General features: G+C 28.8%; 2 protein-coding genes across 2 annotated transcripts; one reads left to right on the forward strand and one right to left on the reverse strand.

Annotated features, from left to right (window-relative positions):
- The first annotated feature begins 5,957 nt into the window (after window positions 1-5,957).
- Window positions 5,958-10,999, forward strand: LOC127254419 (protein ABA AND ROS SENSITIVE 1). Its single transcript, XM_051279514.1, has 8 exons — window positions 5,958-6,114; window positions 6,620-6,727; window positions 7,292-7,388; window positions 8,406-8,643; window positions 8,951-9,221; window positions 10,319-10,394; window positions 10,487-10,533; window positions 10,625-10,999. Exons 2-8 carry the CDS (start codon window positions 6,636-6,638, stop codon window positions 10,809-10,811), a joined length of 1,008 nt encoding a protein of 335 aa, XP_051135471.1. The 5' UTR covers window positions 5,958-6,114; window positions 6,620-6,635; the 3' UTR covers window positions 10,812-10,999.
- A 768-nt stretch (window positions 11,000-11,767) lies between these two features.
- LOC127254409 (GPN-loop GTPase QQT2) lies at window positions 11,768-15,415 on the reverse strand. Its single transcript, XM_051279504.1, has 7 exons — window positions 15,283-15,415; window positions 14,406-14,499; window positions 14,196-14,304; window positions 13,872-14,098; window positions 12,956-13,246; window positions 12,310-12,515; window positions 11,768-12,211 (listed from the first exon to the last, which is right to left on the reverse strand). The coding sequence occupies exons 2-7, from the start codon at window positions 14,463-14,465 to the stop codon at window positions 11,935-11,937; spliced, it is 1,170 nt and encodes a 389-aa protein (XP_051135461.1). The 5' UTR covers window positions 14,466-14,499; window positions 15,283-15,415; the 3' UTR covers window positions 11,768-11,934.
- Between the last annotated feature and the right edge of the window lie 2,633 nt (window positions 15,416-18,048).

The following is an 18,048-nucleotide window of genomic DNA, read 5'->3' on the forward strand; positions in this document are numbered from 1 at the left end:
TGTCATCCCTCAAACATCTCTACGGAAATGTTTGAGATTTTTTCCTCATGTTATCCCATTTTAATTGGGACGAATGACATATATATATATAATATTATAAATGTATATATATATATATATTATTTTTGTAATTTATTTTCAACATGTTATTATATTTTAATTTTGTAATATTTTTATAATTTAAAAAGTTATGTATTTTACAAAACCACGAAATTGGAACTAGAAATACTATGTTCGAGATTATATAAAACGGATTCGGACCCAAATACGGATACAGACTCGATATTCATATGATGTTCCGAATCGAGAAAAATATACCAATTGACAGACTTAAACCCAACGCACCGATTTTGTTTGTTACTTGTTAGCCTTAGTGAATTAAAGGAAACTCATGGAATGGTTGGATTGTGGATGAGTTGATATTATTATTATTATTATTATTATTATTATTATTATTATTATTATTATGCTTAAAATAAATAATACTCTATTCGTTTCAATATAACAGTCTTCTTTACAATTTTTGTCCCTTTCAAAATAATAGTCTTATTTACATAAATAATCATATCACCGTAAACTTATCTCTACTTCTTTATTATTATTACATAATTGACATTATTTTTTACATTAATATACTCACAAGAGCAAAAAAATCATTTATTCTTATTTTTTACCAATAATTAATATAATATCAATATTTTTTAAATATGGTATCCAGGACAATAAGAATATACTTTTGCACGAAGGGAGTAAAATAAAGGAACAAAGAAGAGTAAACCGCCTTCCTTTCTGCTTTTTGTGTGCCTCAACTCAAAATGCAAAATAAATGGAAGGCTCAGAAGATCACCGCTGGCATGCAATAATTCTTGCTTGCAAGCAAATAATTGCGTACCTTCTAAATTATTAATCCTTCCGTCCCAAATACCATGTTGGCATTTCCGTTTATGTCCACTTCACATACTATGTTACTTTTCTTTTTTGAAACATGATTATACACTTTAATCTCATTTAAAATTTTTTAATTTTTTTTAAAATTTTAATTAAACTAATTAGTTATATTAATCTTAATTAATAATTATTTATATTATAAAATAATTATTTTCACTAATACATTCTTAATTATCTACTAGTTACAATCCCCCTAAAATACTGTGTCTACAGTATAGCAGACACGGTATCTGGGATGGAGGGAGTATTATTATTATTATTATTTAAATACTTTATGGTATAATTTACCTTTATAATATATAAAATATACAAAAAAAATTATTTTATCAAGGCAGCCTTTAAAAAGATATATACATAATTCATATAGATATTTTAACAAATATAATTATAAATGATCAAATATGTTTAGGTAGGAATTTTTGGAGATTTTTAAAATTTTAAAATTTAAAAAAAAAATATTTAATATGATATTTTATAAGATAAAAAATATATTTAATGAGATATTTTTTTAAAAAATAAATAGTATCCGATGTGTAATATAAACATACTCTTATTTTAGGGTGGGAAATACTCCACATTGCCTTTTAGTGAAAATAAAATATTAAATTTAAATATATTAGTAGTTATTTAATTTTATAATAGTATATTCTTATTTATTTATAATTATAATAAATAATTCATATATCCTAAATTTAAATATATAGATTTTCTTTAATGTAGTATATTTTTTTTGTTCACATTTTTTTAGTGAATCATTTACATATATTTATTTTTAATATATTTTTTTGTTTTTTTATTTTTTAAAATTTGAATTTTGTTTTTAAAAAAATTAATTCAATTTTAATTTTATTTATATATATTTATTATTTAGTTTTTTTTATGTAAAAATCATATACTGCCTCCATCTCGTAAGAAGGATACCATTTTCTAATTTTGTCCGCTCCAAAAAAGGATATTATTTCCTAGTAACTATACTACCTACTTAATATAATTAATACCCTTACAACTTCCAATATATTACACAAATGTCATTACTTTTGTATCACACAATCAATAAGGATATTTTTGTCATTATTATTAACCAATATAATACTAATATTCAAAAATCTACGTACAAAAAGCAAATGTTACCGATTTTATGGGATGGAGGTAGTATATAATAATTAATTAGACGTTACAATATAAAAATAATTAAAATAATAAATTTAGTAATTAATTAAATTAAAAATAAATAAAAATAAATATAGAAATTTTGATTTATTAGATAATAAAATAGTTTGAATTAAATATAATTATATAATAAAAAACTAAAAAATTTAAAATATAAATAAAAAGATAATTATTCGTATTATATAGAATTACTTCCTTCGCCCCGGAAGAGTTGTCTTATTTTTTCATTTATGTCCATCCCAAAACAATTGTCTTGTTTCCTTATTTAGTTATAGTTTCCACTTTATAACAAATTTATTCATACTTTTCCAAACTACCCATAATTATTACTACCCATAATTATTACTCTAGCCTACTTTTTGAAATCATTTAAAAAGCAAGGGTATTTTAGTCTTTTACCTTATACTTTATACTAGTTTCAATTAAATATTATTATTCCTTAATTCTCGTGTCTACTCCCAATAAGACATCTTTTTTGAGACGGAGGGAGTATTATTTTCAATATCATTAATAATTATTTATATTTATACTCCATTTGTCACTTATCGATCTATCTGTTTTCTTTTTACACAAGATTTTAAGAATATTAGTATTATATTGGGATGTGATATGAATAAAGTATAAGAGACAAAAATAACCTTATCAGTATTGCGTGATATAAAAGTAATAACATTTGTGTAATATATTATAAGTTGTAAGAGTATTTTTAATATTAGTAAAAAGTACCGTTACTAAAAAAATAAATGAATACTTTGTTACGTGACGAACTAAAATAGAAAAATGGACAGATTATTAAGGGACGGATAGAATATTATTTTTATCTTTATAAAAAATTTAAGGGTAAATTATATAATACCCCTTGTGTTTCCAGTAAAAATGCACAAAACACCTTATATTTTATTTATTGCTTAAAACTCCCCTGTGTTAATGAAAAATTTGCACGAAATACCCTCTTTGTCAAACACCGGTATCTGATTCTAAATAAAGACCTAAATTACGCAAGTTTTATATAAACAAAAAATACAAAATATCTTAAATAATTTTTTTGAATAAAATAAACAAATAAATAATTGATTAATCCTTTATTTTTTTTATTTTTTTGAGACAAATTGATATCAAATTTTTATAAAAATTATAAATATAAATGATTGATCAATTATTTATTTTATTCAAAAAATTATTTAAAATATTTTACGTTTTTTATTTGTATAGAACTTGTGTAATTTAAGTCTTTATTTAGAATCAGATATCAGTTTTAAACAAATAGAGTGTTTCGTGCAAACTTTACATTAGCACAAGAGAGTTTCACGCAATAAATAAAATACAAGATATTTTGTGCATTTTTACTATAATACTATAAGGTGTTATATAATTTATCCAAAATTTAATTATAAATATATTATTATTATTATTATTATTATTATTATTATTATAAAATATACAATTTTATCATAATCTATACATTTACACAATTACAAATCCACAGACGCGGCAACCGAACCAACCAAACCTTATATTCAAACCGTAAATCGACGGTTTATAGTTTGAGAAATTACAAACCAAAATCGAACCGGAATAACGGTTTCAATTGCGATTTGTAATCGGCAACTTAATGGGCAACAGCGCAAGCCTACCCGCGTGTATATATATACATATAAATATATTTGAACTCATTATGTCTCCTACCACAATGTAAAGCATGAATTTATAACCATTTTGAATTTTTTTCTTTAATTTTTGATTGGTTAAAATATTATGAGCCAATATATATTTTTATTTATTTAATATATATTTAATCAATGGTTACTCATAACAATTTTTATTATGTGTATATATATTAAATATCATATCATTTAAATAGAAATATTTAGTTTATCATAATTATTTCCATAGACTTTTTTATATAATAATTTTATTAATATATTTAGATATTTGCAAAATTAATTTTATTATTTATTGATTATATAATTTTAATATTCATATGTATTATTATATCTAAAAAAATAAATATAATAGTAAATATAATTCTAATTAGTTTAAATTTATATTAGATAATACTATATCTAATAATAAATTGTATATAATTTTGTACGTATAATTTATATTTCATTTTACTATAAATAATAATTGAAGGATTATGTTGATATATTAATTTAATTTTTTAGATATCTTATTAGTTATTTGTTTATAATTTTTTAAATCTATTTTTAAAAATAGAGTATGTAGTGTACTAATTTATCTTTTATATGTATATATATAATTCAATCATTACCATTGTGAGAGAATGAAGATTTAATTTTTTAAATAATCAATTCTGATTAATAAAATTATTTTTAATAATAATAATAATAATAATGATAATAATAATAATAATAAATGTTGTGAAGAAAATGAAGAGTCATTTCAGATAATTAGTATTTTTAAAAGAATAAAAGTAGATAAAATGTTTTATATCAAATGTTTATTAGTTAAATTGTTTGTTTAGTGTTGTGTTAGGGTTTGCTTTAAGAATCATAAGTTGAAATTTTGTTTTATGTTATTTAAATATATTTTTAAGTGATATTTAAAATATAAAATTATGTTGTTTAAGATAATATGATAATAAAATATAAGTGTTTAATTTATCTTTTGTTCATGTATATTTTATATTTCATTTAAATTTATATTAAAAAATTTTTAGTATGGATATATATTTATTATTACTTTTAGAAAAAAACAAAAGTATTCAATCGATAATCAAGACTTGATTGTGTACGTATTTTAAAAATAATAAAATAGATAAAATTGTATAATTTTTTTATTTTTATTATAAAAGAGGTGTTTTTACTCTATATATATATTGTAATACAACTTCCGTTTTAATCGAATGCACCATTTTGAATTTTTATAGTACATTAATAAATACTTCCTCTGTCTCGTACTTTTTGTCAATTTTTTTTTTGTAATTACATGAATTTAGGTAAAATATAATTAGTAAATAATTAAAAAGTATATTAGTACAAATAATTTTTATATCATATAAATAATTAAATATTAAAATTAAGATAATTAATTAATTTAATTAATATTAAAAAATTGATTATAAATTTTAAAATATGATTAAATTTAATTATTTTTTCTAAAAATTAAATGACAAATAAGATGAGACAGACATAAACAAAAATAAAAATATTTGAGGAAGAAGGTGGAATGAAAGTATTATTACTTTATTAATTAGTAAAATTGTAAAATAATTTTAGATTTTTTTTTGCATTTTATACTTTATATATGTGTAATATGTTAGCACTTTATACAAAAACTAAAGATATTTTTATTTTATTGTATAATTATTTTTACTATAATAAAAAAATAATAGACATAAGAAATATATTCTTCTAATATTCAAATGAATTAAATATATAAATTTGAATATTATCAATAATGAATATAAAATTAACTCTTTCAAATAAAATTATCAAATCATTATTATAGAATAATTTATAAAAAAAAAATTATGTAATATTAAAATACAACTTATATGTAAAAATTTATTTATGGTTTTAAATTTTCTATTTGAAATAGACATATATTTAATATATTGAAATATTTTTATTAAAAATATTTATTATATTAAAATGAAATTATAATCTATGCACATATAGATATATAATTAAAATTATATTTGGATATTAATTTTAATATTTTAATTATTATTATTATTTTTTATTTTTTATTTTTTTTATATGTTAGAATTTTAGCGTGTGTAGCATGGGATTCACGTTAGTACCTGTATTAAAACCCAAAACCGGGCCAGGTCTGACCCGGCCGGGACCGGGTTAAAAGGATACTGGACCGACTCGGATCCTCCAAATAGTATCCCTCCTCATTCCCCTTCTTTCGAATCTTCCTCCGTCTTCTTCCTAAATTTCTTCTTCTTTCATCATTATCGCTGCTTCCATTGCTTTCGCCGCCGCCGCCGCCGCCACAGCCTGCGTTCTTCAAACCCTAAATTATTCGGTAAGCTGTAGGTCTTGTTCTTGAAATTCTTTATTTGTTTATGTTAATCGACGAATGGACTCTAACCCTATATGCGTTTGGTTTAATTATCATTATTACTGTTATTATTATGCGTACGATTTGGATGTAGATTTGAAATATTTGTTTTGTGTTTGCAGTTACTCTTGAGTTGAGTTTTTTTCCCTTCTCATCATGTTCTGCTCGTATTTGTATACATCTGTTATAGTTAAATGTTACGAGTAGTTAGGATTTCTCATCCAAAGAAATTATTAGCATATATCATGATGTAGAGTCTAAGTATGCTCTTTAACCAGCGAAAAATTAAAAATTTTAATGTAAAATTATTGCCGTGAGCCATTGACCATTACCCTAGCTTATACATGTTTCAATGGTGATGTTTTACTTATGTTTCTTTCAAGTTGAAAATTAGGACATATATGTAATTAGGAGGAAAGGATTAAGTTGTAGAGTGAAAGTTTAAGATTATTGTTTGATTATTTTTCAGGTAATACATTTAGAAAATGGACGCAAAAGCGAAATCAAAAGCATTGTTTCGAGCAAAATTGAATGCACAAAAGCAGGAAAAGCAGCGAATTGATTCTCCTTTTATTAGGTGATTTTTTATGATCATTCTATTTCCATGACAGTGTGATTGTTCTGAATGCCAATTTATTCTTAATTTTGGACACCTTAGTAAGAGAAACTATTTTCTGATATCAAGTCCTAGAAACTGCTTACAAATTTGAGTTTAAAGTTTCTAGAATGACAGTGTGATTGTTCTGAATGCTTTGAATTTATGTAGAATTAAAGTTTCTTATTAACTGTCATGCCCTAGTGAAACCCCGATGCACAATTCATTTATATATGTTTGGCTTTACATGTGTTATGTATGTTCATAATATTGCATGTGATGTGATATCTGACTCTATGTGATGGTGTGAGCATGGAATTTGAAGTGATCCTGTTGAACTATCTGATTAAAAATAGGAATTTATTATTGTTAATATGCAGCATGATTTTAGAATGATACACTTGAAATTACGCCTCTGGTTCATCCATAGAAAGATCAATTGAGTTAGCCTAAAAAGTGTTGGTTTTTCTGTTGATATAAATTTTTGTAATTTGTAGTTGTTTCCATAGAGGATTAAATAAATCTCTTTGTAAATTGTAAATGCAGGTATGAGCATGACCAACCTGTATGTAAAGTTTGTGATGTTGTCATCAAATCTGAATCACTTTGGCCGGCTCACCAAGCTTCTCGTAAGCACCACGAGGTAAGCTTCTAATTACTAACATAATATTATGAGAAATCTATGAAGAGAATTTTGTAGTGGATGATAACAGTTTAAAATTTTTCCGCTACCTATATAGTACGTGAAGGCTTGTTTGGTTTTGGTGGTGGTGGTGGTTGTTTTTTTTTTTTTTTTTTCATCTTTTTTATTTACTAATTTTATGTTTTGGTTTAGGAGTATAGTCTTCTTAATGAAATCAATAATTAATGGGCATGATAAGTAGACAGGCTTGGCATTCTAATGCAGCAAGATATGCAATACTTGAACATAGAGCCTTTGTGTAGTCATTTTGGCATAATCGATAAAAGGTGGAAATGGGTTCTCATGCATTCATATTTGTCTTGTGATTACATTTGTGTGTGTGTATTTTAGTTAGGAGTCATTTATCACGTATAATTTAAAGTTCTCCATCATGGAACTGCATATTGTGCTATTTGTGAGTTTTTGTGCTGTGCCATTTACCATAGTCTTTCAGTTTTTGTGTTCTTTAGGACATCAATAGTTTGTTGAAGTTAATGTAGTAAATACATGTTAATTTTATTTTTTCCTCTAGACCTTTTGTTCTTCTCCCTCTACCTCTGTAAAATTGGTTGTGAAATTCTTGATTTCCTTATTCTATTAGTAAAGTTGGTGATGTAATTCTTGATTTCCAACACTTCTTTTTTCATTCAAAACACCGTATCCAGCCACTAGTCACCTCAAAAAAAAAAAAAAAAAAAAATAATAATAGAAAATAAATAAATAGAATAAAACCAAAAATGCACACAGTAAAAAAAACACACCCACACACAGAGACTGACACAAGATGTTTTTCTGTTTCCAATTCCCAAATGTGGATTTAGTTTTCTTGTTGCTAACGCATGATCCTTGATTAACTTGCTTTCATCTCCTAGAAGCATAATTTATGCAGCTCTTTATTGTTGATACTTGATAACTTGATGGGTCACGAGTGATTATTTGTAGGTCACTTATTCTACATTTATGCTTATGTTTGTTCAGGCTATTGAAAAGTTTAAAGCCATTGCTGCTGCTGCAAACCGGCCAAATAATGCTGTGTCTGCTAAGGCGGTGCAAAAGTCCAAACCTGAGGCAGCTAAAGAGTTGCCAAAGCCTAAATCTAAGTCATCTGAAGAGTTGAATGACAATTCTGCACCTTCATCCGTGTTGCCTTCACATCATTCTTCTAATCTTCCTCCAGATTTTTTTGATAATCATGACACAAAGAGGCAGAAAGCTGGTAAGAATTTGGTTTGGCTTGTAGTATTGGATTATGCTTTTGTGTCGCACAGGCACATGTAATGATTTAACAACTAGTAATTTTTGTCATTTTAATCTTAGCGCTTCATTTTCTGGATGCTTGTCATGTGTTTTCTCAAATGTCAGTAATCCTTAGTAATTTTGTTATGCATTATGAACCAATCCCACTAATTTAAATTACCTTGATCATGCTCTTTTTTCATGCTTTAATTTAGATTCAGGCAACACTTATCTTCATTAGTTTTAATTGGGTGTGAACTGTGAATGAGTTTGCTTTTCTTTTCTAGGAACTGATTCTGGACCCAAGTCTGATTTTGTTCCTGCAAGAACTCAAGCTGAGGCGGCATTTGTATCAGGGATTGAGACTGACAGATCATCCACAGCCACAACCATGCCTTCGAGAAGTCGTGAATTTCAGGAATCCGATGAACCGGTTTCTAAATCTACCACTGGTTCTGAAGCTAAACAAGCCAAAGGAGCACTTCCTGAAGGCTTTTTTGATGATAAAGATGCTGATTTACGTGCACGGGGCATTACGCCTGTAAAGCCTGATGTAAAGTGAGCTTTCTTTTCTATTTCATTTTGTTTAGCTTGTGTTTTGATGCGCTACCATATTCCTTACCGGTCTCACATGATTGATATACTCTCCGTTTAGACAGACTTGTGGAGGTTTGAAGAAATTTGGGAATAGTAAAAAGTCGGTATTATATGTGATGTTTTGTGAAAGAACTATATTTGATGTGATATTATTTATAAAATTATCATAGATGAATAATGTCAAAAGTTTTAAAAGTGTATACATAAATAGAAACTGTCAGATTCAAACTCTATATATAATTGGTGAGCACAAGTGAGTTGCCTTTGAATTTAATCATGAACCCATAGTACCTCTGTAACTATAGATGCACGTGTAGAAACTTTCAAATATATCTCGGGATGTTATACATGCTAGATAGGCTGATGATCTAACTCTGTTTTTAAAATTTTAAATTATGGCTAAAATGGAGTTTTACAAGAACAAGCGTAGAACAATTTTACACCTCTAGATTTGTGTTGTGGAATAGCACTGGTAATGTAGATACTTAAAGGGAAACGTATGTAACAACCATTAGCTTTAAGAATCTAGGCCAGAAATTGGTTTCACCAAGATCCATATGCTGAAACTCGTTAGTTATATTACCCGAATATTTAAGTAGAGCATTGGAATGTTGATAATCTCTATGACGGCAGTTATAGATTAGCTGTGGTGATAGGTACTCTGTCTTTAATAGAATTCATGTGATACCAAGCCCCAAGGATTTGTTTGTTTTTTGTTTGAATTTGAGTTATTTACTTGAGTTTTGATTTAAACATTATTTTTATTTAATATTATGCACGTAAAAAAAATAATTTATTTTTATTGAAAATAGTGCCGGCTAAACAGTAGTGATTTTGATTTGAAACCAAAACCAAACAAGCCCCAAGTATTTGAGTTGATATGTTCTTCCTGCATTAAAAATACCAGACTTTTGAAAGGATTTCTGAACCTACTCTAGTTTAATTCCGCTGTAGACAGAATTTTCTAGAAGCTCCGCATGCACTGATATTATTTCCCATCAATATTTAAATCTCCAGTCACGTCGTTAACATATTTTGTTTATCTCCTATTCGAGCAGGGACGAATACAAGGAGTTTGAGAAGTTAATTCAAGAAGATTTAAAGGAGGTGGATAACCGATTGGAGGAAGAAGAGGTTTGAGATTCTCCATCATCTTTGCATTAATAAACTAAGAAACCCGTACTCAACTTTTAACGCCTTACATTTTGTTTCTGCCGATACTGCAGTTTGATGCTGCTGAAATGATTGAAGAGGAGGAGACAGTGGAGCAAAGGTGATCTTCCATTGCAGCACAAATATTTTTTTTGTCGAGTATAATTGAGACTAACCTAAAAAAGTGCGACTTTTGGTTCTTGAAATCTCAGGGCTTACAAAGAGAGAGTGGAAACATTAAGACGGAAGAAGCTGGAGCTTAGAGCTTCCAAGTCTGCAGCAGAAACTGTGGTTAAGAAAATCGAAGAATCCAATCATGGAAATGAAGAATCTTCGTCGAGTGATGATGAAGGAGATGATGTGAGTTTCAAAGTGGATTGGCGATCGAAACATCTTTAAATAAATCCGAGGAAATCTGACCTGTAGCTGTTTTCGATACAACGGTAACACTTGCTGCTATTGGTAGGTAAGTTTGTTCCAATTAATATATAGCTCATAAATTGGGAGTGTGATTTATATTACCTGGACAGAAATGCAACTATATGTTACATTACATTGCATATGGTAATGCAAGAGTGTTACTAGAATGTTAAGAGTCTGTTTGTTTGTGTTTCTGCATTAGTTATATTTATAATCTATAATCATACATTTTTTCTTCCTGAACCATATTCCGCAACAAACAGACACCCTATGATGATTATGAGAATGAGGATGGAGATAAAATTTTCAATGGTTCAATATTTTAGGAATAAAACAATTCAAGAGCTATATTTTTATTGGAATATGGGAGTCGATAGTTATAGTGATTATACGACTATGTTAAACTTGTTCTTCAAATTCTAAACGTGGCTTCGCCTCATTTATTTTGTTCATCAATAAATCTAAGACAAATATGTCGAGCTCAAAACTAATTGATTCTCTTCAAGTTGGCCCACTGTGACTTATCTTTCGACTCTAATTTGCAGTGCTCGACCAGAAGTTTAACCAAATAGCACAAAATGGTAATAGTTGCGAATTTTCACGTTATTTAAAAGAACTAGATATTGTGGTCAACTTCAAAAGGGGAGGAAAGAAATATCCAATGAAAACAATGCCTCGGGTTACACTAAATTGACGGGCGAAAAATAAAAGGAAATAAGAAACAATGAGAACCATAATGGATCGGGGAGTTTTAGGCTTTGTTCACATACAATATTTCGCTCATTTAGCTCAATTCATTTTTAAAAAATCGTTATATCAAATACACTTTCTCTCACAAAACATCAAATCAAATACTAGAGAACTGCGGAGCCAGCAAACCCAAAAAATTATATGTTTATTTGTGGGTTTTGAATTTAAATTTTAATTTTGAATAATAAAATTTTAAATGTAAAATCAATTTTAACTAAAAATTAAATCAAATCCATCAAAAAAACACCCCAAGCTTTCTCAAATCAAAGTAATAGAAACTACTAAAGCCTCACTCCTATTTCAAACTTCAGAGCAAACAGAGTTTTTATGTATATATAAAAATACCTGAGATTCATTTTAATGAAAAACTGGCAATCTCTTCATCTTCATCGTCTTCCTCGTCGTCATCTTCACTGTACCTCTCAGAATCTTCGACTATTTCGTCATCCTCATCCGTTGCCTCTCCATCGCACTCCATGCTCGTGTTCACCTTATCCTTCAAACCAGTGCTCAATACGACAGTTTCACCTCTCGACTTCTCCATATCCATTCTCAGCTTATTCATATTTTCCTTTCTGCGATCTTCCTCCAGTCGTTCCTTCTCTGCGCGCCTCTTGTCGAGATCAGCCCTTCGGAAAAAGCCATTAGGTAATGAAATGATTCTTATTTTAATTTATTGATGCAGCAAAATTTCAATGTCTAAATAGGTGAATGATGTGTAACATACTTGTAAGTTTCCATGTATTCTTCTGCACTCGCTACGATGGCCTTGAAGAAGGCGTCCATTCCCGCGCCAGTGACTGCAGAAACTCCAACAGATCGAAGATTTTTATAGAATTCTTCCAGTGCAAGGGAGAGGCTTCGAGTCAGCGTTGATGTGTACGAGTGATCGGAATCTAACGCTGCGTGAAATACCTCGAAATCTTTCATCCACTGCATTAATGGGAGAAAACGTTATGCAGTAAACAAATACTCCCTCCGTCAGCCAAATTTATTCTCACTTTCTTTTTTAGTCAGTCCACTAAATTTATCTCATTACTAATTTTGACAAAATCAACAAATTTAATTATTAGTCTTTCATTCAACACTTATTTACAACAAATACCATTTTCTAGTATTCTCTCTTCATTTACTCTAATTTCTAACTGAAATTACAAAAATATCCTCAACTACCTATCACTTTTTCAATAAAATATTCATTTTTTTAAACTCCGTGCCAGAACCAGGCGGGCTAATTTTAATAGACGGAGAGAATAATTGACAACCGAACAATCATTAGTGAAGTCGTTGGCAAGAAAGAAGATAACACAGCTAAATAAACATTTTCGACTCGGAACTTAAAAGTGCAAAAATTAATGGGTAATTCGATATACCTCCAATGCGAACTCGTGTTGGGCCACATCAGTCTTATTGAAAGCCAATATTAACGGCAACCGGGTCTTGTAGAGAATGCTGCAAGCATACAGCATATTGCTCATGAAGGTGGATGGGCTTGATGAACGTGGCGTATCGACAACATAAGCAATTACTGTTGGAAAAGTTGATGCAAAAGCTTCGGTGATAATGGCACCCGAAGCGGACCAAGTGAAGATTTCAATTTGTCCCGGTGTATCAACTAGAACATAGTCAAGCTGGGGTGCTCGTCTTTCAATCATTGATATCACCTGCACTCATGAATGTAAAAATTAGTCTCTTCCCTTGATTACTTGAAAAGTTAAACAAGACTGAACAAAAAAACAGAAAATTTTGCAAACAAAAAGAACTTGTATTTCATTAAGGATTTCGATAAAAACCTACAGCAAAAATTTGTTGTGACAACACATTATTTATTTCCACAATACATCAGCCATTCAAATATTTGCTGGTGTCTAAATTTTTGGTTTAAAAATCACAGCAATCATCATATTAACAGATTACAGATTTGATATCAGATATAAAGCCACTAAACATCCGAAATCTAACAAAAAATATGCAAAGAAAAAATAAAACAAAAGAATCTAGAACAATCAGTTTGCAAAACAACTTTCTGACAAAAGAAAACTTTAATTCTACACAAATTCAAAGAAAGTGAAATCCAAACCACAAATGAGAGTGACTTCTCTACAAGGAAGATTACGTTCATTTTCCTAAATAAGATTGCATTTAAGGCAGACTTGGCTAGACCAAAACACCCCTCCATCTTGTCGAACATATTTATGATATATACATATCCAAAACAGCTAAATAATGTGGTCTCATGAACAGGTTGCTTATTATTATAAAGTTACAAGTCCTTAACAAACAATTTACCTCATCAAATTTTGTCGTGAACAAGTTAAGAGAAGTCAAAATTCCTCCATTTGGTCCAAGGTTGAACTGCTTCATAACCTCCTTGTATCGAATAGTATCCCTAATATCAATATTTGCACCAAATGGAAGAGTCATAACAGCAGGGTCAAGATTTACGACGTAGCCACGAATATTTGATGCAGCAGTGTGAGAAACAAGGCGATGAAGAAATGTAGTCTTTCCGCTTCCTGGGCAAATTCGTACATGAATCAATCAGAATATAACAATGGAAATCGATACTTTATAATAGCAGTAGCATAGGCATTCCTTGTTTTCTAAACATACCGGCCATTCCCACAACTAAAATTATGACCGGCTTTCTCTTGAAGCTAGAAGATGGCTCTCCGATATCCAATTGTTCCATTGTTTTGGATATGACGTCAGCCTCTTTACTCTGAAAATCAGAAAAATAAACAAATCACGATCATTTATGTTTACCTCAAAAAGATAATAAAAAGAAAGTAAAATGAACTCTACAGAGTTCTAGGCGTTTACTTCAGTATCCACATGGGCCATCGATTCAATATTTTCTGGGACTTCCGGGTCAATGTCCATTTCTTGATATTAAAATGTGGCACTGTAGATCAAACTGCAAATAAACTAAAACATCAGATTCTCTCCTATGTATGAAAAGCATGGCAAACTACCAAACATAAGGTAACAAGCTACTAGAATACTATTAGTAATATACATTTCTTCGATTTAATTTAGACCTAAAACAAATAAGAATTCAGTAATTACTAGTGATAGAACTACATGTAAAACTTAAACCATAATAAAAATCTTCACGGGAAACTTTGCAAATCTACCATTAGAATTCCAGCATAAAGGTCTCAACAACATTCATACAGGGGTAACAAGGTAACCAAAATGTGGAAAATGGTTATGAGGTATTACAGAACCTCTTACCAACATAAAAAATATATTTTGATTTGATGTAACTTCAATCATCAATGTATAGGAACTAATCCAGTAAATGCTTTTAATTCAATAAATGATTGAAATATATATATGTATATATATATATATATAAGAAATTGCAGACAAAAATTTGAAACCATGGCAAATATACAAAGAATCGAAAATAAAAAGAAGAAGAACAAATTCCAACCAAAGAAACAGGAGGTGAACTCACAATAACAGAATGCACAGAATCAGTACAAATTAAACTGATTATAGTCGCATTAAATATTAAATAGATTCCAGCCCTTAAAATCTATCTAATATCAGCACAACTGATTTACATCAAACAGTTAAACCCTAAAAACCCATAGCAGCCAGCATAGAAATTAAAAGCATAAAAAAAAAAAAAGGGAAATTAATGCAACGATTCAACTTCCAATAAAACCGTAGAAGAAGAGGACAAAGTTACCCGATCTTAGAGGACGACGACAAAGCGAGAGAAGAAAGAAGAGGAGGGTTTCGGAACTTGGAACTAAGAAGCGAAGCTTGGAGACGAAGACGACGAACAAACTGGGAAAATAAAAAGGGCCGTGTTTACTTGTAGACTCGTTAAATCGGTTTCGAACCGGCTGCTCCGATTTGAACCGGAACCGCCATCGAACTTACACGGTTCGGTCTCGATTTCTACGGTCGGAACCGGGCCGAGTAGCAGCAGCAGCAGAATCAGCAGTGCAGGAGGCGCGGCTGTGGGTGGATGTAATGTTTTGAATTGGGCCAAAAAAATAAAAAATATATTTTTTTTAAAAAAATAATATGTTATATATATTATTATTTTTATATTATTTAAATAATTTTTTATATTTCATATAAAAAATATTATATTTTTTAAAAATTATTTTACTAAATAAACAAACTCTATATTTATAATTATAGATTTATATATTATAATATTTTTGTATAAAAATAAATATAATCAGTTTGTTTACTAAAATAGAGTTAGATTTTATTTTTTTTTTGGTTGTATGAAAGGTACTAGGAACTGTATTATAATATAAAAGGTATTAATATTTTGTATTGAATGATTGATTTTTTATTAATATTTTTTTCGTCATGTTGAAAGGGTCGCGTTTGTTTTTTGCACGTAAATTTCTTAATATTAGTATTATATTATATTGTAGTAAAAAAGATAAAAATACTCCTATTAGTATGGTGTAATATAAAAGCAATGGCATTTGTATAATATTTTGTAAATTGAAAAAGGTATTTACTATATGTTAAGTAGGTAGTAATATATACAATTGAATTTTTTTTTCTAGAAGCTCGGGAATCTTACAATTAAATTAATTCATAACAGGCTTTTTCAATTCGTTGGTGTCGATTTTTTTTACGACAACAATAATATATATTATATTAATGTGTATATTTGTATTTTTTAATAATATTTATGAAGAATTATTCTTAAAAAATGTTATGTGAGCAAACTGAATATCAATATTGATAAAAAATAAATAATTTTATTTTTGTATATTTATATTTTATAATTTCTATCATATAATTATAATTATATTTAATTTAAATTTATATTATTATTTAATACATCAATATTTTTATAATTTATTTTAATTTAAGATTTAGTATACTATTTTTACTATTTTTGTTTGTCCCATGTTAAAAAGTATTCTTTCTTAGTAATTATGCACTAATATCAAAATACTATTAATTTTTATTTAAATTAAAAAAATATCATAACACATATAATTACTTATATATAAATAAATTCAAAGACAAAAAATTTTACACATTTCCACTAGTCCTTTGATTTGGAATGGAGAGAGTATTACTTATATAATTTTTTTTGCAATATATAAATAATAATATATATCTCAATAAGATTAAAATAAATATTAACAATTTTTTTTAATAAAATTAAAAATAAATAAATAAATAAATACTAAAAATAAATAAATATAAACCGGCCGTTAAAATCGAAATCAATGATTTTTAAATCGAAATCATCAATTATGAAATCGTAATGGAACCTATCAAATCAAAACCATGATTCAAGATATTCGAGTTCGATTCGATCTTTTGATACCGTAATCGGTATCTATTACTTGTGTGATTTTCTCCTGATCGCATATGGTGATTCTTCTTAGTTGGGGATATCATCTCGGTCTTCATCTTCCAACAAAAATGTCTTAGTCTTTGAAATTGTAGTAGAAGAAACAAACGAAGCTTCAATCTCATTCTTTATATTTGGCCGATGATATGAGCAATGTTGGGAAGAAACGCAAAGACAAGATCAAGTAGAAAAGCATCGATTTGTACAACATTCTTTATACAATGAATATTTTAAGTTATAATTTGATAAAATAATTTTGTTGAACGGGACAATTATTGGAAAATTCCAAAATGAAAATAGAAAGTTTGTTGTTTTGATTCGAACTATAACCTACATTTTTAATATTTTATTATATTTGTTGATGTATTTTTTCAACAAACAAAAAGTAAAATTCAAAGATATGGAAAATATCCTTAAATTTGATTAATTAGCGCATGAGATTAGGAATCTCTAAACACTGTAAGTATATAAAAAAAAAATTAATTGGAAATTAAAATGGTGATCCCTTGCTTTGTTGAAGTTGATTGAAGATACCTTATACAGAAACATCCAAATCCTTAAATACTCCTTGAGAAACGGTACCGGAAACCGTCGCCCGAACGGTTACAACGTCTCCATTTCAACCGTCTGTTAACCCTTCTCCTGCTGACACGTGCCCTCAACCGACCACAGTATCATTCTCACTTACTCTCAAAAGTGTCTGACTCCCTGGACTGATCGTAGATCTTCCGCCTCTTTGGCCTGACCGCAAATCTTCCGCCTTATTGATCCGACTGCAAACTTCCCGACTTGCAGACCACTGACTTATTTGGTCTAGTCACAAACGTCCCGACCTACAGACCATCTGACTTGTTAGTCTAGCCGCAGACCTCCCGACTTAAAGACCATCCGACTTATTGGTCCAGCCGCAGACCTCCCGACTTAAGGACCATCCGACTTGCGGACCTCCCGACCTGAGCATCTTCCGACCTGCGGACTTTCCGTCCTGAGGACTTTCCGACCTGCGGACCTCCCGACTTGAGGACCTTCTGACCTGCGAACCCCCCCGACCTGAGGACCTTTCGACCTGCGGACTTCCCGACCTGCGGACTTTCCGTCCCGAGGACTTTCCGA

The sequence above is a fragment of the Andrographis paniculata genome, unplaced genomic scaffold (genome assembly GCF_009805555.1).
Source record: "Andrographis paniculata isolate CXL003 unplaced genomic scaffold, ASM980555v1 Contig12END, whole genome shotgun sequence".
NCBI classification, from domain to species: domain Eukaryota; kingdom Viridiplantae; phylum Streptophyta; class Magnoliopsida; order Lamiales; family Acanthaceae; genus Andrographis; species Andrographis paniculata.

Bases quoted from the DNA above. Each gene is read 5' to 3' on its own strand.
- LOC127254419 (XM_051279514.1), top strand. From the start codon at position 6,636: ATGGACGCAAAAGCGAAATCAAAAGCATTGTTTCGAGCAAAATTGAAT. The intron at 10,395-10,486 runs GTTTGAGATTCT...CCGATACTGCAG, and splicing joins ACCGATTGGAGGAAGAAGAG to TTTGATGCTGCTGAAATGAT. The intron at 10,534-10,624 runs GTGATCTTCCAT...TTGAAATCTCAG, and splicing joins GAGGAGACAGTGGAGCAAAG to GGCTTACAAAGAGAGAGTGG.
- LOC127254409 (XM_051279504.1), bottom strand. From the start codon at position 14,465: ATGGACATTGACCCGGAAGTCCCAGAAAATATTGAATCGATGGCCCAT. The intron at 14,099-14,195 runs GTATGTTTAGAA...GAATTTGCCCAG, and splicing joins TTTAGTTGTGGGAATGGCCG to GAAGCGGAAAGACTACATTT. The intron at 13,247-13,871 runs GTAAATTGTTTG...TCATGAGTGCAG, and splicing joins TCACGACAAAATTTGATGAG to GTGATATCAATGATTGAAAG.